Source organism: Elaeis guineensis, chromosome 15, assembly GCF_000442705.2.
Source record: "Elaeis guineensis isolate ETL-2024a chromosome 15, EG11, whole genome shotgun sequence".
NCBI lineage: Eukaryota > Viridiplantae > Streptophyta > Magnoliopsida > Arecales > Arecaceae > Elaeis > Elaeis guineensis.
Window position 1 is genome coordinate 69211196 of NC_026007.2, and position 21503 is coordinate 69232698.

Consider the following 21503-nt stretch of genomic DNA (forward strand, 5'->3'; position numbering starts at 1 on the left):
ACAAAACATGATACAACTACTTCACATTAGTGATCCTAAGATAAGCCCAAAACAAAACAACAACTACAACACGCCGCCGCCAACAACAACAACAACCAAATCAACCAAATAAAAGTATGCTATATGCGAATTGATGATACTGAACTAGCTACATCGAAAGGTAAAAATTAAACACTACACGGATGGGACAAAAAAGTAATATGTAAATTTTACTCACACTGCGTACAGAACCAGCAACTCTCAAAATCAGGCTTCGATTTGTTTTGAGTAGAATAAGTAGGATTTTTAGGGGGAAAAAAATGGTGAACGTAAAAATTGAAAGTGCAATTTTAATTCGACGATAAATAAAATAAGGGAGAACTTTTACCTGATGAGGAGAGGGAGGGGAAATACAAAAAGGTTTACGGGGAAAAAAAAAAAAAAAGAGGTTTTGGTGGCGTGGAGCTGGAAAGGGGTAGGAGGGGGAAAAAATTTAAAAATAACAAAAGCTTTTCTATCAGAGCCAGGTTTCGATCCTGGGACCTGTGGGTTATGGGCCCACCACGCTTCCGCTGCGCCACTCTGATTTGCTATTGAGGTTATGTTACAAAATTTGAAGAATTAAATTTCCGCCAACAAGTCTTTCCCGCGCTAGATCATCCTGCATTCCCTCAGTAAGGAAAGTTCTCATGGACCATGGTTATGATCTGATTATTTAAGCAAGATATTTTGTTTGGTAGAACAATCGGAAACCTTTCCAAGTGCTAATGATACATAGAGTTACATGCAAAAAAAATAAAAAAAAATCTAGGTACACCTGTAATGCACTACTATAGTGATGCATATATTTTAGTCTTTGGCCAAATACCTAGTAAGCTATCCACCAAATATACCGTGGATGTTGGTGGTTGAGAAGTGGTTAGCTAAAGAGTGACTGCAAGAGAGATTTCCTCCAATTGCAGGGGTGAGCTTTAAGTGATGAGATAAACCATTTTTAAGAATGAATTGGTTACTTGAACAACAAGAACTAGTTTTCAAGCATACCTCCAAGGGAAAATGATCAAATACGGAGAAAAAATAATTAAACAGCATAATATATCAATATTGCGACAATTCAAGGCAATGGCCTAAAACTAATATAAATTTTTACAATTTTGATATGAATAATCATTTACATGTACTTATATATTCGGTGGATATATTTATGATATTTTAATCATTAAAAGTATTTTTTTGAAATCATCTTGACAAGTATAGATTTGATCTAACTACCACAAGATATCACGTTATATGCAATAGCTATGGCACGAGCAGCAAAACAAAAATTAAGCAAAAGATGATGATCTAATTTGATATCAATTTGAAAAGCAGATATGTGAACGGCTAGTAGAATAGATGGAGGGACAAGAGATGCATAAAAAAATAGAGAGATGATATATGCTATGAGATAAGATGGACAACATTAAAGAGCTAAAAAGAATATATATATATTATTAAGAGAAATGGATTCTTAATTTGATAAAAAAAATTTATCTCAAATTTTGGATTTCACTTTTTGGAGTAATCTTCTAGATTCCTAATTTTATAAGAATTTTAAATTACAATATGCAACTCTTGCTATATAAGTAGTCATGCTAATTTAAATATAAAAAATTATTAACAATAAAATAAAAATTTTATTGAAGATCCACGATGATATTTTGCCTCTAATAGATCTAATCCACTAAGATAAGATTAGTTATATATAGATTAGAGTAGGACTATGTCTATGATCCAAGAAGTTCATCTTGAATAAACTAAGAAACCACATTTTTTGTTGCCCCCCACTCTATTCCTACCCATCACAAATCTTCCGACAACCCTTTTAGGATTCTTTGACATTGTATATGTTGCTACATTGCTACACAAGTATGTCATGGTACTTACATTTCGAGATATTTTGCTCTTATATATATTGTTGCATATCATATAAAAGCATGTATGTGCATGTCTTATTAAAAAAAAAAAAAGGTATAAAAATAGCCATGAAAGTATGAGAGGTTCATAATTGAGTAAATCATTTTACTCGATAAAAAGGTTTTCTCGCTCTCCACAAGGTGGCTTATGGTTTTGGATAGATATTTTGGGAAAATCTAACATATTGACCTTTACCCTTGCATGTAAATATTGATGTTAAGCACGTGAAGAGGTGGATATGCAGTAGAATTTCCTCCAAATGCTTCCCTTCTACCCATGTATATGATGCTACGAGTCTATGATGTAAAATTTTTTCTTCCGAGGCATGAAGCCATACTGACGCACCTATAACGTCAAATATAGCAATTATAATTCATGGATTTTGGCTCTTGTAAACAAGGGTTTAAAAAGACTGGCTAAAGATTCAGATTGTTGAATTACCAGATCTTAAAGCATTCTAAATTTTTCTTTCAACTATTTGCACAAATCTCAAAATGGCTACTATGCGATCCAATTGATGACATCACGAAGGAAAATGAACCATCATTTTGCGCAAAGGATACGATCCAACCCGGTGGCTTAGGTATTATGGGTCGATGCAAAGCTTGTGCAGCTGTCTCCTGGCTTGTGTCATCTAATCTCCTTCATTGTAGTTCGCCGTCTATTTGATGCGACGGTTCACGATATCAATAAGTTGTGATGGTACTTCATCGTAACTTTTATCAATAAAACACAAAAAGAAAACAATAAAAGCATATTAAAACCCAACCGTTGCATCGAAGATACAGCATTGCAACGGGCATGAATACAAAATGTACATGCAAGCTTTGGACGTAATCATAAAGAGGCTATATATACCTTCGTAGATATACCAATTGATCATGCACGACCAACGTCAGTAATGCCACATTAATCGTATCAGAATTTAGGTGTGCACCAGATAAACGAAATGAATCAGTGGCACCCATCCAAAGCACACATGAAAATTTTTATGCACATGACTAGCAGATAGCATCGCACATTGATCAATCATATATCAATCAAATAGACGGTCCTGATCAGCCATGCTCCAGAAGGAATTTCTGATAATCAAAATACGATCATGGCCCCCATGCATGATTGGAGCCGCCCACAGGGCCAAATCCAACCGGACGAATCCCCGTCCATGAAAGAGAGAAGCTGTAGAGCAGAGGAAAGAGAGAAGCCGAACAAAGTACTAGACGAACCAGGTCCAGTGGACCAGCCCAGCCCAATAGTCACCTGTCACGCTAACTCCGTAGCATCTGAACAATTAAAGATCAAAACAGCGGAGTGAATTCATCCCGTTATCCACCGTATATGTGCCTCGTGATTCGGACTGGTCCACTGAACCTGGTCCATCTAACACGAAAGGCAGAAGAGGCGAGAGGGAAAGAACAAAACCAAGAATAGATTATTTCCTTTTTGTCTATTTTCAAGTGTCTCTCTCTCTCGCCCCCTCCTCTCCTCCTCTTGTCGAACCCCCGCCATTTCCCGAAACCCTAACCCTCGTTCCCTCGATCCGAGGCGGCCTCCGCCGCTCCCATCCTATATTCGCCTCCAGTTTGGTTGGAGGAATCGATTCCGGCGCCACCCAAGACGGTCTCCAACGCCTAATTTTGGGGAACATTGGCTCCAGCGGCCGGGGACGATGAGCGCCCAGAAGAAGAGGAACTTTAAGATCGAGGCGTTCAAGCACCGGGTCGAGGTCGATCCCAAGTACGCCGAGAAGACCTGGAAGATCTTGGAGCACGCCATCCATGAGATCTATAACCACAACGCCAGCGGCCTCAGCTTCGAGGAACTCTATAGGTCTGCTTCGATTCCTTGTCCGATGCATCCATTTCTTTCTCGAGTCGTTTTAGTTATGTATTGTTTGCTTTGTTCCAATTTTTCATTGTTTTAATCTGTAACTAGTCTGTATGGTGGATCTATTAGGTTTTGTACAATCTTCTGGAATTTGGTAATCTAGTAGTTTTATTGATTTCGTGGTGAATTGTTGAATTATAGGTTATTTGCTGTTGTTTATCAGGGGTTCATTTTTCCGACGAACCTTCTTTCTAGGTTTTGAGACTGATCGGTATCTCGTAATCTAGTGGAGTAGAATTTGGAAAGCTGACACCATCCTATTTCATTATATATGGCAATAGTTGATTACATAATCCGGTTATTTTCAGTTATTTTTTGTATCTAAATTGGACATATGGTAGATTCTGCACCATGTGGTGGAAGGAACTAGCGTAAAATAGGTTTGGCTCATAGTTGGTTTGTGGGAAGTACCTTTTTCTAAGTGCACTATTTTGCTCTTCTCTATTCTACTTTTTATTTTGAATTATTATTATCCAATTTCAATAAATATTGGCTACTCTTCGCACTGAAGAAATTAGTTATTTGTTGATTATGGAGTAGTGCTTTTTCCCTTTCAATTTTTACCAGCTATATTTGGTTATTTCTTATGTTATTTGTATTGACAGTTTATGACTTGTTGGGGAATGAACTAATCAGGGATCAGGATTGGCTTGTAGGATGTTTTTGCCCTTCTCAAAGTGGGTCTCTTTGGAGGATCTGCTTCCCTCCAACGTGGGCACTTCTTTGTTTCTATCCATTTTACAACTTATCTTTTATGGTAGACACGTCAGTTGGTACCAGAGTGTTTCTTCGGCCAAGGGCTGTGGGTTTAATGAAAGAATGAGCCTTGCAAAGCAAGGCTTTTAAAATCTTGATATATCAGTTATCTCAGTGAGTGGCTGAGACCAAGATGGATCAAGATCTTGGTTTATCTCGGCTAATATGGTAAGTGAGAAAATTTGGAGGAATCTGAGATTTTCTGAGATCCTAGTCAATATTTTCGAACCAAGATATTGAAATATTAGATGATATGGCAAATCACAAATTAAAAACTATATCTAACCATTAATTTCGAGATTTATTGACTAAAAGATTTTCGAGGAAGTGAAAAAAAATGATTGAAAAATATCGACTGGTATGAATATATTGCATTGGCTGATATCTTAGATTTTATCGGTTTTATATCAGCCAAGGTAATAGGACCTAGATTTTATATATCATATCAGGGGGTGCTCGATATTCATACAAACTGAGATCTCAGCGAAGATGAAAATCTTGTTGTGAAGGTGAAAGTTTGGGAGGAAGCCCCCGTTTAAGCGGCCACCTTTTTCCTTGACACTGTTTTTGTGCATGAGGATGAATCTAATCATGCTTCTTCTTGTGTGCATGAACCTTGAGAATAAAGTTCTTTAAGTAAATTAATTATATTGATTCCAAGTAGCTATTGGTTGTTGGTTCCAGTTATTTGCTGTTAGTTTTTATATTTATATTGTTGTAAGAGTGAACAAACAAACAATTTGAAATGTGCTTGGCTTGTAAGAGGTTTTTATCCTCCTCAAGTGAGCACTGTGGGAGGATTCAGCCTCCTCAGAGTCGGTTCTCTTTCTCATTTGTATTTTAGATTGAATATCTATCGATCATGATCCTATCTTATTATAATGTTATAATGGTTGTCTCTTTTGCCCATAGGCACAAGCATCTAATGAAATTTCATTCTTGTTATTGAAGATGCTTTTTGATCATAGACCATCCTTAAAGCTCAAGCAAAATGTTGCTCATGATGGATATGCTTTTTTATCATAATTTTTGAAAAACATCATCACCATTAATATCTAAGCATTTTCCCACCTAAATTGAGTCAACAATAGAGCAAAGCTCTATTTTGAGCAGGCTCTATGGAAGATTTCAACAGGTTTTCATGACTATCAGTCAAGTTGACAACTTCCCTAGAATTCATGCTGAATTCTTGTTCAACATGGCTTATAGCAGGAGAGGAGACTGCCATGAGACCTAAAAGGCTGTTTTACAAACAGAGAAGAATTACTTAATCAATTGCAGTTTAAACTCATGCAACATAGGGAAAACCTCCAAATTCCCTTAGATATGAAGAGACAGTATACAAGTTTTAATATAAGGAATCATCTTCATTTCTAAGGCACAAATTAGATGCCAAAAAGTCAAATTGAATTACAGACGCAAAGCAACAGATATACTCAAATTATAGCACATTGTTGGATGCAAGAGGTGCTTTTCTTTACTACTGCTGAGAAATTCTTTATTTGATATAATCATCATTTCTAGATGATCAAAACCTAGATGCTTTAGCTTTGTACTGGGTTGTGATTTAAGTATAATCTGTTGCAAAGCTTCATTTGAATTTATATTTTTCAACAAAAAATCTCAGTTAATGTCATAAATTTCAGCTATTTGTAGTCATCATTGATAATTGCAGCTTTGATCAGCAGCAGTTGTATTACGCTTTTGTTAGCCATCACATCTCATAATTAAGCAGTCATGCTGCCATGCCAAGCTTGAATATTTATGTCTGATCTTTCTGATTTTTGATGCCATTCCCATAGTTAGCAACATATTTAGGTTCAAAACTCCTGCTTATCCACTTATATGGAGCCATGTTGTCCATTATAGCAAACTTGCTCAAATTTCTCCTTAGAGATCTACACCTATTCCTTTATTGCTTCTATCTCTTTTCTCTTCTATCCTTTCAGGTGAGCCTCTAAGATCAACATGTGCGCCCCCCCCCCCCCAACATGCAGTCAGTGTCTATTTTTGCATTGATTGAATCTTTGTAGCTTAATTCTATCACTATACAGCATTTGTGTCATTCTCAACAGCCAATTTTTCTTTGCTGCAGCTAAATAGAACTCATACCTTATCTCTCATCCACACTCTCATTGCTGTTGGTGGTAATTGAGTATAAAAGGTAGCCATCAAAATTTGAGTAATTAAATTTAGCTTTATGAATCATTTCCACTATCTATTCCTATTGACGTCTACATTTGCTATTGTTATATGCTTTTGTAAAGGCTTGTCACAGCTTCCAACTGTTTATTTTAGGCTTGTCACCTCTTTCTTGTTTGTGTGGCACAAATTCTAGCTCCTCTACTCACTAGGTTCTGTTTGGAGCATACATCCATAGTTTGTGTCATTTTCTTGTCTTCATGCCCTCAGTTTGGTGGAACTCCCATGCAAGTGTTTTGTTACTATATACGACTCCTATACAAGTTTAGTTAATCATTTTGTTTAAGGTTGTCTTGATAAGTTCTGGGAGACTCTGAAAGGTACATACGTATGAAGGTGAAGTGAGGGAAAAAAAATGTGTTGAAGGATCTGGCAGTATAGAAAGTAAGGAAGATGAAGAAAACGAAAATGGCAAGAAAAAAGGTTTGTAAGGCAAAGCTTTCACTCACAAGTGAATTGGTTCTTAGGGGCAGTAGAGATAGATACAACATTTGTGCTTTGAAACTTGAAAGTAAGGACAATGCAGTATCTGTGAAGATCGGTAAGGTCGATGCACAGCAAAAACATTTCTTTGAGTTGTTTATGAATGGGAACTTTATCAAGGGGAGAGATTTGGGAGGCTGACATTTTAGGTATTGCCTATGCACCATCTATTTGCAAATCAAGGTAGAAATGTTGTGAAAAGGATGTGAACATGAAGGCTGTAGTATCATGCTATATATTATTAATACTATTAGTTTTTGGGGAAGCAAATTGGGCTTTTGTTGTTAACATGCTTATTCATATGATCTTAGACATACAAACCAATTGATTGGCGAGATATTGTGTTACAACTTCATAAAAATGGATTTGTTCACAAAATTTTAGTGAAGCTAAATATATGGACCCTATTTGATGGTATGGGAGGGTGATGGAAATAATATTGTCAAAGTTGGTGGCAGTATTTTAGAGAGGAAAGAATCTGCATTTATTCTTTTGTCATGTTGGAGGAAGCATATGGAAAATGTATTGTAATGATGTGTGAATATTATTTACGAGATACATAGTTAAATAGTGATATGAATGAGAGATAATTGCATCAAGAGTCAGAAGTTTCCATTGGTAGACTCTCGTTCTAGTAGGGCTGCACTACAGATTGAAGTAAATTCTTCTCTCTGTTGCTCTTTCCTCTTTTGAATGAAATGTCAAAATATGTATTCATTCTTGCTTGACAGCCTAGGGGGTCAGAGAACTTTAGGTGTGTGTTATAACTGTCTGTTATGTATTGATGTCGATGAGATAAGAGTGAGTGTGGAATTGTGTATTGTAGACATAAATTATGGTGGAGGGCTTCAGATGATAAGGGTCTGAAACTCTTATTATGAAGAATATAATCTACAATTTCATGGGAATGTAAAAGAACATGAGGACTTAATCAAAATTAAATGGCCAAGCTATGGCCACAGATCTTAGTTGCAATTTTGTTACTTGGGAGAGAGAGAAGTGGGCTACATCTAGAATAGTTTGAGATGTGGGTGAAGTTGGAAGTGATTTTGGAGCTTTTGATGGCTGCTGAGTGATGAGCAACAATGTCAAATGGGTTAGGGTTGATGGACATAAGATGGAGGCTTGAGATAAGATTGTTCAAGTGGTAAGCATTGAAGGCTTAGTTTTAAAGTTTCTTGACTAGAGAAAATCTATGGTTTGTTGGAATTGGTGAAGCGACAAGCAAACATTGAATGTGAAATGAAGACTAGACAAGGGCCTATATGTTCTCTAAATTTGTTGTTTAGAAGGACCAGAAAAGATGTATATGTAAGAGATTCTTGATGAAGTTGTAAGAATTTGAAAAGTTGAAATACTTATTTCTGATGGACTATGTTGAAGTTTCTTAATAATGTTCTAGGCTTATAGAGTTTGATGTATCCCAAAATAATGGAGCATGCGAAATTGTAGAGGTATAGAAGTGGTGGAGCAAAATTTGCCGTAGTGGAACAGGTAAATTATGAGTCCTTAGAAGCCAGAAAGCTAATCTACCTTAAGTAAATTGACAAGGAGTTATATTCTAATTAGATGGTGTTGGAAGTGCTGTTATCTTTAATCTATTAGTAGAGGGAGACAGAAAGTGTCTAGATTACAAGAAATCTGCAGGTTGAAAGAAAAAGGCATGGTTGCAAATGAATCAAATTAGTATATCTGTAATGGCTTCCAACTCCTCCACTGTTGGTTCCTATCAAAGGTTATATGGTTATCATTGGAATCTTTTTACATGTAATTTCTGCATACCCATTTCCCAACCAATTTCTTTTGGGCCTTCCCTTCTCTTTCTGGTCCTCCCATTGAAGATGAAGTCAGATGTCTGTCAGAGCAAGTAATTGTGGGGTCTTTAATTGAGGGGACAATAACACCATGCTAAGGTATACTAAAAGATGCAAGACAATATATATACCACTAAGTATGACTAGTAAAGAAACCAAAATTTGGTAGTTCATTGAGGAAATTAAGTTCGTTAGTTCTTCTCTTGCATTCCTTGAATGCATTGGCACTAGTTTTATTGGAATTAGGGAGGAGACTATGATGGTTCTAAATGAACTTTGGCTCTAGTTCATCATAGAGATTTCATGCTACATCAGTGTTTGTAAATAGCAGCCTTTCATTGACACTTCTATGGGTGATGGGGGTTGCATATGTACACCTTTGCCATGCTTCAATTCTAGGGAAAGTTGTAAGAAGCAAGCAATTTTCCAGAATTCTGCTTGACAACATGCTGGCATGGAGTAAAATAAGAAAAGAAATGGTGGTGTCAGGAAAAAAAAAAAAATCAATTTTTAGCTTTCTATCGAGTCTCTACCATTCTCTCTCTCTCTGTCCTTTTATCACTTTTCAAGTGGATACTTGAGTCATCCACACAAAACCTTATTTATTCCTCCCACAAACTGTGAAACTTTTTTTTTTTTCTTTCTTTTGATTTTAGAAATTCATTTCCGCCGTGTTTTCTTCCCTGTCTGCATTTTAAATCTCTTTGCTTTCCACGATTCGCTATCATCTCTTTGCCATTAGGAACTCACATTTTTGTTCACTAAAGCTCGTCAAGACAGAAAGGTTCATGTTGCTTTGTCTACATCCTGAACTTGATTTCCATAGACATAACAATCTCGCCTTTCGATCATGTTACGATTGGAACTTTTGGAAAGCCCTAGATGCCTTACCTTGTATTATAGACCGAGCTCTTTCGAAGCTGCAAACATCCTTGGAGAAATCTCTGTGTTTGTAAAGCAAACAATTTTTATAAATTCTGTACGCTCTGCCCTCTTCCCTGATTTATGTATGTTAATTGATTTGTATGGCATGCTTTTGTTGAGGATGTAGGTGCCTATATTTTGTTTTTTTCAATGAGTTTAAATCTCATTGAGGTTAAAAATTGAGCAATTGAAGGATTCCTTGTACGTTTATGTTGATGGTTTTGAATTATTTTTCAGTATCATCAAAACCCATGGATGGAGTTCCCATGGATGGAGTTAGTTTTCAAATGGACTGAGGGTAAGGATGGTGGTTAGAAGGAGTTTTATAATGAAGTATTATGAGGAGAACTTCAGAAAAAAGAGGAGGCACTACTTTCATGACACTTTTCCCTTGGTCCAGTGGAGCAAAAGGCAGATAAGGTTCAGAGGCTTATTAAATCATTGCATAGGTAAATGGAAGGAAGTCAAATGGGATTGTATCATTGTTCACCTTTATCTGGGAGTTTAGTGGCGTCACTTCATTCTAAGAAGACTTCTGACATCAAGCAAATTTTAGATTACTCCATTTGGAATTTCATGGATGAACGAAATTCATGTTAATCATGGGGTAGATCATGTTTGTTGGATCTTTCAGTTATTAGATACAGCATTTATGATGGGAAAGAAATCTTGCATAATGTAATGACGTATATAAATATAAATGATGTGGAACTTGGTTCATACCTTGCTTTTGATTGCATAAAAGGTTGTTATATTAATGTGGTTAATTTTAAACTGGTGAGCTTCAGAAGAAGGATGCAAGGCATCCATTTCAAAGACCATTTTTGTTGTTATACATCTTTGCAAGGTGAAGCCTGCATGGTGAAAAATACCAAAATGGGCTGTTGGACTGGATTTAGAAGCACGAATAGAGAGGAACATCATTATTTGTGCATGTTCCATAGAAAAAATAATTTAGACATATTTTACCAAAAAAAAATCTTCTAGTTTCACTTATAACTGAACATCATGCCCAACTTTTTTTTTTAAAATTTAAATGGGAGAAAAAAAATATGGTCGATCAGTTTGTATTAGCAAAACAAATACTAATATCTTGTTGCATAAAAGTTGATGAGGTAGTTTGATCGTTATTGGTTGGTACAGCTCTTTTCAGAAAACAGAAAGAGGAGGTTCTGTGATGACAATTTGCGCTAGCAAGATGCTGCACTTTTATTTACTAAGCTCCATTATGTAAATTTAATCACTTATTACTGTATAATGATTGCTAACTGAAATGATTGTTACAAAATGGTAAAAACATGGTCCACTATCATATGGAAAACTGGAGAATCTGGGTGAATTGTACTGTTTTCCAGCTGATGGATGTTATTTGAATTGTTAGGAGTAGAAAAACCTTGACCTTTTTACTTAAACAAAACTAGCATATGTTTGTAAACATATAGGGCTGCACATTTTTTGTTAAATAGGATTTAAAGGATTCTGTGATATGTTGATTATGTCTATTTAACTCCTATCCTAATAAAAAAAATTGTTTTCACCAATTAATTAACCAAAAAGTCTTTAAAATATGATAACTATGGATTTCTAGAAGGCCTGAAATCTAAAGGCAGAAAAATCTAAGTTATCTGTACAAAATGCTAAAGTTTTTCTTCATGAATCCTACTCTAACATCCCATAAGATGGCTGCTTTTTTCAAATAATTTTACAATGTTATGTCACATTAGGATGGTCATGCTGGTGATTCTTCTATTAGGCGAAAACCTTGTCTGGCATTATACAGCCATAAGCATAAAAAACAAAAAGGCCTTGTCCCAACTTTTTTGTGTGGCCTTTGTGAGTTGCCAGCAATTTCCATGAAGGACTTCTTTTATGTTATTTGCAAGATTTTCTAAATTCTTTCCCACAACTTCAATCCATGTTATCTTGGCTATGTATGCATGTATCATACAAGCTATACTAAGATTGAGAAGGAATCAGTCAATTTATGGTGCTAACTGTTTTATGTGCTGAAATTAAAGGTCTAGGTGTTGTGATTTAAGCTTTTGTAGATAAACTTGAAGTGGTAAGATACTTGGTTTTGATAAAGCAAGAGCTTGCAGTAATGGGTGATTCAGAAATTGTAAGCCTCAACTATTAATGGGTGACCCTCTAGTTATGATGATTAGCTGTTGAATGTGGTGGGACATGTTACAATGTATACATGGTGATCCTTTATGTATTGGGGATGACTATGTGATTAGCATTTCCCTCACCAATGGAATGACAAATTTTTATGATTAATAATTCATTTATCCATTCTAGTTGGTAATTTTCGCATTGTTGAATTGTTGTTGACATCTAATGCTTTCATTTTTTTAGTAATGGAAAATTTGGATATTGAATTTGCAAAGTCAAAAAGTATAGGCTTTTCCATGTTTGACAACATACTGTTATTTCAAACATAAAAGCTCCCATCTGTCTACTTTACTGGCAGTCGCAGTTGTATAGATCAGCAGACATGGTCCTTTTTAGCTTATAGACTATTTATTTGCCGGCCTTTTAGTTGCCAGAAACATAATGGAAACTGAAAGGTAAAATTTGAATGAAGATGTCATATACATAGAGGTTCCTGGTGAAGAAAAACAGTTTAAGCTTGGATATCCATATGCAAGTGTAACTTTAATAGAATTAAAGATGATGACTTCTTAGAATTTCTAGAAAATACAGTTGGGAATGGTTAGAAATGAGTATGTAAGGCAATAGGTACCAGCTAAATTGGGAGGTTTCCTGGTAAATATTGTTTTTGTGTAGCCTTGGTATGGCAGTTTTCCCCATAGGATTGGTATTAATGCAGCATATATTTGTGCCCTGTACTTTAAGGTATATATTTAAATTTGAGAGGGAATACTGAAGCTAATTAACCTAGTTCATATTTAGGCTAATGAGCTAATTTATAACTTAGTCATGATCATGTTGGGATCATGTTAGAATTTAGGTTTCAACCTGCCATAGAACTTAGTCTGGAATGGGAATCCGGGTACTTGAATAATCTGAAGTGTTGAGTTGGATCAATTGCATCTTGGTCATCCTAAGCTTGTTATGGAGTTTGACCTGTGCCTCATAATTTTCTTCTGTCTTTGTGCTATTTTCAGTGGAGGTGTGGAAATACGTATCCCATCTTTTTTAGACCTTGCATGTTTCTCTCGTTCTATGATATTCTGCTGTTTTGAAAAAAATTTCCCTTGCACTTATCAATTAAAAGATGATGCTTCTGTTCATGCCACATATGCTTTCTCCACTCTACTGAATATTATGATGATCTGCACTCGGAACATACATGCATATTCACAACTACCTCAGATTGTTTGAGGTTTTTGTGATTTCAGTTGTGTTTATATCAAGTTGAAACCTTTTGCCGTAATTATTCTGAACCAGAACCCTTTTAGAAAATCTGGGCTTCTCTTGTGAATTCAGGAATGCTTACAATATGGTGCTGCACAAATATGGAGAAAAGCTGTACTCTGGCCTTGTAACTACTATGACATGGCACCTAAAAGAAATAGCAAAATCAATTGAGGCTGCTCAGGGAGGTTTATTTTTAGAGGAGCTGAACAGAAAATGGGGGGATCACAACAAGGCATTGCAGATGATTCGAGACATACTGATGTACATGGATAGGACATTTGTTCCAAGTAATCACAAGACTCCTGTTCATGAACTTGGACTTAATCTGTGGAGGGATAACATCATTCACTCCCACAAGATCCAGACTAGGTTGCTCGACACACTCCTTGACCTCATACACAGAGAGCGGAAAGGTGAAGTAATAAACAGAGGGTTGATGAGAAACATTACAAAAATGTTAATGGACCTTGGATCTTCTGTATATCAAGAAGATTTCGAGAGACCATTTTTAGAGGTCTCAGCTAGTTTTTACAGTGGCGAGTCCCAGCAATTCATTGAGTGCTGTGATTGTGGTGATTACCTTAAGAAAGCTGAGAGGCGGCTTAATGAAGAGATGGAGCGGGTTTCACACTACCTAGATGCCAAAAGTGAGGCGAAAATAACAAGTGTAGTGGAGAAAGAGATGATAGCTAACCACATGCAGAGATTGGTCCACATGGAGAATTCTGGTCTTGTGAATATGCTTGTGGATGACAAGTATGAAGATTTAAGCAGAATGTACAACCTGTTTCGCCGAGTTCCTGAAGGGTTTTCAACGATCAGAGATGTGATGACCTCTCACCTTAGAGAAACTGGGAAACAGTTAGTAATTGATCCAGATAGATTAAGGGATCCTGTGGACTTTGTTCAACGCCTCTTAGATATGAAGGACAAACATGATAAGATTATTAACGTTGCATTTAATAATGACAAGACCTTTCAGAATGCTTTGAACTCATCATTTGAATATTTTATCAATCTAAACAATAGGTCTCCTGAGTTTATATCTTTGTATGTTGATGATAAGCTCCGTAAAGGTCTCAAGGGGGTCACTGAAGAAGATGTAGAGGTTGTTTTGGACAAAGTGATGATGTTATTCCGGTACCTGCAGGAGAAGGATGTCTTTGAGAAATATTACAAGCAGCACTTGGCAAAAAGGCTTCTTTCGGGGAAGACTGTTTCTGATGATGCGGAAAGAAGCATGATAGTCAAGCTCAAGACTGAATGTGGGTATCAGTTCACATCTAAACTGGAAGGTATGTTTACAGATATGAGGACATCCCAGGACACCATGCAAGGTTTCTATGCTAGTCAGTATTCTGAGATGGGAGATGGCCCAACTCTGGCTGTTCAAGTTCTCACAACAGGTTCTTGGCCAACACAGCCCAGTGCCCCTTGCAACCTTCCGGCTGAAATTCTTAGCGTGTGTGAGAAGTTTCGTGCGTATTATCTTGGAACTCATACTGGACGGAGATTGACATGGCAAACAAATATGGGCACTGCAGATATAAAAGCAACCTTTGGGAAGGGACAGAAGCATGAGCTGAATGTTTCTACATACCAAATGTGTGTCCTCATGTTGTTCAATTCAGCGGATTGTTCGAGTTATAAAGAAATTGAGCAAGCAACCGAAATACCAGCTTCAGATCTGAAGCGGTGCCTTCAGTCTCTTGCTTGTGTCAAGGGTAAGAATGTTCTCCGTAAGGAACCCATGAGCAAGGACATTGCAGAGGATGATGCCTTCTACTTCAATGACAAGTTTACAAGCAAGTTTATTAAGGTGAAGATAGGGACGGTGGTGGCACAAAAGGAGTCAGAACCAGAGAAGCATGAGACTCGTCAAAGGGTGGAGGAAGACAGAAAGCCTCAGATTGAGGCTGCCATCGTGAGAATCATGAAATCCAGAAGGGTGTTAGATCATAACAGCATCGTAACTGAAGTTACAACGCAGCTGCAGTCCCGTTTCCTGCCAAATCCTGTGGTGATAAAGAAACGAATCGAATCTCTCATTGAGAGGGAGTTTTTAGAGAGGGACAAAGCGGACAGGAAACTATATCGATATCTTGCTTGATTCTTGCATGCATGTTTCCTGTGGATTGAGGCCATACTTTTCGATTAAAATGCAGTTGGTAAGAAAATTGCTATCCGATGTATTCATCAAAAATGCCTTGCTAATGTTGCTTAATGTTTTTGCTCCATTGACCAGTTTTGATGAAATCCAAAATTTTTACTTGGCATTCTTTGTTCTTTTCACAAGGTCAGCAGAATTAAGTTTTATTTTATTATCTTGCAATCAAAATCAAATTCTCTACCATGTTTCTGTAAGTTGGTTTCCATTTTACTATTTCATTTCTTGTTTCAGATGGAAGTTTTTGATGCTTGAGACATGGGAGGGCCAACGTCAATTTCTTACAGCTGAATCATACTGTGCGCCCAACCACTCTTTTGCAACAAAATCAGGAAGGGGAAATCCGACATAGTTGTTCTCGACTGATTTCATTGTATCATTCCGCTTCATCCCATGACACCGGTGCTGGTGATCTTAGAAGAGGGAACATTGTTCTCTTCTCAGTTATCTTTTGAAAAATGTAAGTTGATTTTAGGTGATCTGTGTATTTGTCAGGTAACCGTGTTGTTTGCCATTAAGATAGCCATACAGTTCACTTTGCCATTTGTGAAAATGAAGAGTTATCCCTGGCTATAGAAGCTACACTGATCTATCAGTAATTGGGACTCATTTGTATATAGTGGGTGGTCAAACTGTGGAGATGCAGCTGTCTTACTGTTACCATAAAAATGTTTTTGTGATCCTAGAGTCAGTGGTCCTAGAGTCAGGTCACATCACGGCAATCATAGCTTTTGGGGGCCCTCAGATGTCTCGAGTGCTTGCGGAGAATTTCTATTTGGTTTTATATTTTGGCTGGGAGGTCTATTTGGTTTCGCCGTATGTACCTTCGACTTGGGGTGGGATCTAGATTTTAGCTTGGACTAATTTCTCTTTGCTGTGGGTGTTACAAAAAATTGTCTTGGACTATTTTCTCTTTTAGCCCTTGATATTACAAAATATTGTCATCTCAGATCATCATGATGCAAAATATCTAATACAATAAACAAGAAATTTTTAGGACTCCTTTGGTTTATGGAAAGTGGTGGGAGGAAAAGATAATTGTTGAGAAGGGGAGAAGTTTTTTTATTTGATTAGAATTTTAAATTGAGAGAGAATAAAAAAAAGTTATTTTGGTGGGAAGATATTTTTCTCGTGAGAAGTGGAAATTCATGGGAGAGGAGAGATGGGTTATGAAATTTTTTATATGATGAAAATTAATGATTTTTTTTTAAAAAATATTTTTTTAATATTTATGATCGAAAGTTTATAAAATATTAATGGACAATTAAGATGAAATATTGAATAGTGATATATTTGAAAGTTTTTATTTTTTCTTCAGTATAAAATTAATATAATATAATATTAATATTATTTTAATATTAATATAATATTTATATTAATATGTATTATAATATTTATAATATATTAATATTATTTTGATATTTATATTAATATAATATTTTATTAATACTAATATAGTATTATAGCAAAACATTAATATTGTATTGATATAATATTATATTTATATCTATATTAATAAATTTATTATATTAAAATAATAATATAATATTAATACATATGTTATGATATTAATATAATAAATTATTATGATTTAATATTATATTATAATATAATATTATATTTATATTAATATAATATAATATTATTATTTATATAAAGTTTGAGAGTAAAAAAATATCGTCTTATATTTATTAAAGATATAATAATTACTTTATATAGTTTTTCTAAAAAAGTGAATGTTTAATTAAATATAAGTATAAAATAAATTATTTTTTCATGTTCAATCAAATAGGTTAAAGTTATATTTTTAAAAAATAATTTTTTTAATTTTTAAATTTTTTTTTTTTATAAATAAAAAAGAGTTCTGTGAGAGAGAGAGCGCGCGCGCGCGCTTGCACACTACCTCTTAGGGTGCAGAGAGAGAGAGAGTAACCAGTGCATTGCTACGCAATTGTCCAACCTGGCTATGCGTCTCAATTTGACTAATTGGGTTCATTACGGTCCATTAGCGCTGGGTTCATTATGGTCCATAGTGCGCTTACTTTTGGAAAAGATGTCCATCACCAGCTATTTGAAGAACCCTCCGCTCGGAAGCAAATAAGAAAAGAGAAAGTTACACGCTTATGTGTAGCTTCCCTTTTTTATCACATGCCAACACTTTATACCATATTAAGTACGAGCTTTTAGTAGAAGCAGCTATTCTTCAGAAATAGAACAGCAATGTAATATTTTTGTCACTACAGTATTTTTCAATTAAGCAGGATACATATCCATATGCTATTTTACTGCGGTTTACCGTCGTATCATAACAGAATAACATATTGTACTATTTGTCAAGCAGTAATAACTACTTCACCATTTGGTCATTTGATTCAGCCCGATCAAAATTCGAGAGAGGCTCGGGAACAATAAAAATTGCATTGGCCCGGCCAATCCTGCCTGGGCCGACAATAATAGGGATTGTTGGATATAAAATAATCTCAGCCGAAGTTCGTAAAAGGCCGATCTTTCTAGGGCTCTTCTAGCTTCCGACCTTGTGCAGCGTCTTTTTGAACTTCCTCGATCGTCCGAGCTTCCATAATACTATCTGGACTTCTCTGATAATGAGCTGCTCTATTCATCTATCGGGCTGCTCCAAACGCTTTTTGAGCTTCGCTATCAGCCAGTTTTCTACAGTGATCGACTATTCTCCGAATCTCTTCCAGACTTCTTCCGACCACGGACGACTTTACTCCAAATTTCTTTCGGACTTCGTCAATGTCCGAACTTTTCCGACAGCAGGATTTCTTCAGTAACCAGACTCCATCCAAGTTTCTACGGTGGTCGACCGCCTTCCGAATTTCATCCGAGCTCCTACAAGAGCTGGATCCCAGCCGAACTTCTATAGTGGATGGATCACAGATGAACTTCTACAATGGGACAGGCTCCACCAACCGGGTTTCTACTCCGAACTTCTACAACGGGACAGGCCCCACCAGCCGGGTCTCTACTCTGAGCTTCTACAATAAGAAATCTCCACCCGAGCTTCCATGACAACTGATCTTCAATCGAGCTTCTACAATAAGCGGTCTCCATCCGGACTTCCACGGCAACCGATCTCCAGCCGAACTTCTATCGCAAGCAGTCTATTCCGAACTTCTACCACAAGCAGTCCAGTCCGAACTTCTACTGCGGACTTCAGCCGAGCTTCTTCGATAAGCGATCTCCATCCGAACTTCTACAAGAACCGGACTCCTTCTGAACTTCCATAGTGGATGAATTTCGGACAAACTTCTACAGCAGATCGGCTCCAGCAGTTGGATTTCTACAACGGCCGACCGCCTCCAGTGTCTTCCGTACCTCTCCAGCTATCAACCTTCAATAGCGTCAGCCGGACTTCAACAGCGCTAGCCAGACTTCAACAACGCCAACCGGACTTTCACAGGATCCTCCAGACTCCTCCAACGGACGAACTTCCACAACGCCTTCCGGACTCTTCTATCGACCGACCTTCAACCAGATTCCTTGTGCAATCGAACCTCTCCAGCAGACAATTCTTCAGACAAGCTTCTACATCGTACAAATTCCAGACGAACTCTCCAGCAATTGGGCTCCTGTCGGACTTCTTCAACAGGCAATTCTCATCCGAGCTTCTACAGCAGATGACTTTCATTTGCAGCACCACAACACCCAACAACAGTTAACCCGTCAGCAACTTCGAAAACATCCAAGCTTCTCTCAGATTGCTGAGGCAGAGAGCTATTCCGTTCCACTAGACGCCCCAACCGAGCTTCAGCCGTCCGGCCCAAACTCTTTGGCAAATCGTGATAACGGACACCACTCCACTCTCCGTAACAGACTCCACGTGGCTCCGAACGGCCCACTGGCACCACTGCTCTCCGTAACAAACTCTGCGTGGCTCCGAACGACCCACTACCAGGCAGTTACGAACGTCGCCATCAATCAGTTACGCTCCTCCGTCTATAAAAGAGACCCCCCAGATACGTTCTCCTCTAAGCTCAAAACTCTATCTCGAAACTCTGCCAAAATTTTATTTGAGTACTCCATTTCTGTTGAAGCAAAGTACTGACTTGAGTGTCGGAGGGTCTTGCCGGAGTACCCCCAACTTCGGTTTAGACTTCCCTTGCAGATCCCGACGGCGGCCGCGGTCATCTCGACTCCAGCTTCTCCGGCATCGGCAGAATTCTACACCAACAGAATTGGCGCTAGAGGAAGGGGGTTGTATCTTCGCAGTACCTTTGTTCTTAAAGGAGTACTCAGCGGGATTGTCTTCGGTCATCTTCTTCGATATTTTCTCCTTCTTCTCCTGTCAGATCTCCACCTGATGCCTCCCCGAAAGGCATCCGCCAGACGATCTACGGCCTCCGTGGTTAGATCTCAGCGAGATTCGCAAGCTTCGATCTCGTCTCCAGTTTTCCAGGCTCCTCCTCCTCCGACAACGGCAGTCTGCATGGAGCAGTTTGACTTGCTGGTTCAGCAGGTCAGGGGCCTCACCGAAGCAGTGCAGGCTATGCAGCAGCAGCCGCAACAGCTGCAGGCATCAGTGTGGCTGGAAAGAGTATCGTCGGAGTTCCAGAATCCGACGATCGGACGGGCCACTTGGGCCAGTCGCCACATCTTCCCTGGAAAGGAGAAGCAGAGGGCGGAGAGTCCTTCGTCCGATCACGATTCCACCCCCGGAGGGTCCCTACCTCCGTTCCACCAGGAGACCCTCGAGACTCGCAGTCGAGAAGATCTCCAGGATCAAAGGTTTCAAGAGATGAACCGACGGATCGAGGAGCTCATCAGATGAGATCGGCTCGATAGATTCATCCGACGCCAACCTGAAGGTAGGGAGGATCGGCCGAGGGCCCTACCACAGCCAGAGCCGCCAAAGAGAGAGGAACAGCCTGAAGATCGACCTCCAATCGGGATCGTCGACACCATCTTTGGAGGACCCCGACGGGGAGCAGCCAGTGGATCGGTCGTACTGCCCAAGCAGCAGAGGACTGAAGAATCTATAACCTTTACTGAAGAAGATGCCTGGGAGATTCAATTCCCCCATAATGATGCGGTTGTAGTTTCTTTAAATATTGCTGACTATGATGTACGCCGTATTCTTGTTGATAGTGGAAGCTCAGCCGACATTCTATTTTACAATGTATTCTCGAAAATGTCCATTCCGGATGATCGATTATGGCCGATAAACTCTCCGTTGGTAGGGTTCACTGGCGATGCTGTGCCAGTGGAAGGGGTAATAACTTTAACCGTGGTTGCAGGCCGGTACCCAAAGCAATCAAGAGCGTAAGTAGATTTTCTGGTAGTAAGGGCGCCGTCTGCCTACAACGCAATGCTCGGCTGACCTGGCCTCAACGCCCTCCGAGCTGTGGTATCGACCTACCACTTGAAGCTAAAATTTTTTATTAGCCAAGGAGTCGGAGAGGTCAGAGGAGATCAAGCCCTGGCAAGACACTGCTACAACATAGCCCTTCAAAGAAATGGTCAGTTCGACCCCTATCCGGTTGATGGATTGGACACCCGCGACGACTTTGCTGAAGAACGGGGTGAGCCAATTGAAGATCTTGTCTCAATTCCTTTGGACGATGGGAATGAGGAGCATGTGGTAAAGATTGGCTCTAACCTAGGAGAAGAGGTACGGACACGGCTCATCAATTTCCTACAAAAGAATGCGGATGTTTTTGTTTGAGTTTCGACGGATATGCCAGGGATTGATGCGGGAGTTATGGAACACCGTCTGGCTGTTGATCCCAAACATCGACCGACGAAGGAAAAAATCCAAAGTCATGCACAAGAAAGGCAAGTGGCAATTTCTGAGGAAGTTGATAAACTCCTGAAAGTCGGGTTCATCAGAGAAGTTAACTATCCGAACTGGGTCTCCAATGTGATTCTCGTCAAGAAGGCGAACAGCAAGTGGAGGATGTGTATAGACTTCAAAAAGCTAAACAAAGCCT

The 21503-nt window shown here is 38.2% G+C and overlaps 1 protein-coding gene and 1 non-coding gene across 4 annotated transcripts; one reads left to right on the forward strand and one right to left on the reverse strand.

The window, feature by feature from the left end:
• Nucleotides 1–494: 494 nt before the first annotated feature.
• On the reverse strand, nucleotides 495–566 carry TRNAM-CAU (transfer RNA methionine (anticodon CAU)). Its single transcript has one exon. It is a non-coding gene; the product is annotated as a tRNA-Met (tRNA).
• Nucleotides 567–3374: 2808 nt separating this feature from the next.
• Nucleotides 3375–16169, forward strand: LOC105058331 (cullin-3A). Of its 3 annotated transcripts, XM_073249037.1 has the most exons (4): nucleotides 3375–3765; nucleotides 13455–15553; nucleotides 15631–15681; nucleotides 15787–16169. In XM_073249037.1, the coding sequence occupies exons 1-2, from the start codon at nucleotides 3605–3607 to the stop codon at nucleotides 15493–15495; spliced, it is 2202 nt and encodes a 733-aa protein (XP_073105138.1). In that variant the 5' UTR covers nucleotides 3375–3604; the 3' UTR covers nucleotides 15496–15553; nucleotides 15631–15681; nucleotides 15787–16169. The 3 variants fall into 3 exon arrangements, with proteins under 3 accessions (XP_073105138.1, XP_073105139.1, XP_073105140.1); XM_073249038.1 differs by lacking the exon at nucleotides 15631–15681; XM_073249039.1 differs by having other exon boundaries at nucleotides 3376–3765; nucleotides 13455–15681.
• Nucleotides 16170–21503: the final 5334 nt, after the last annotated feature.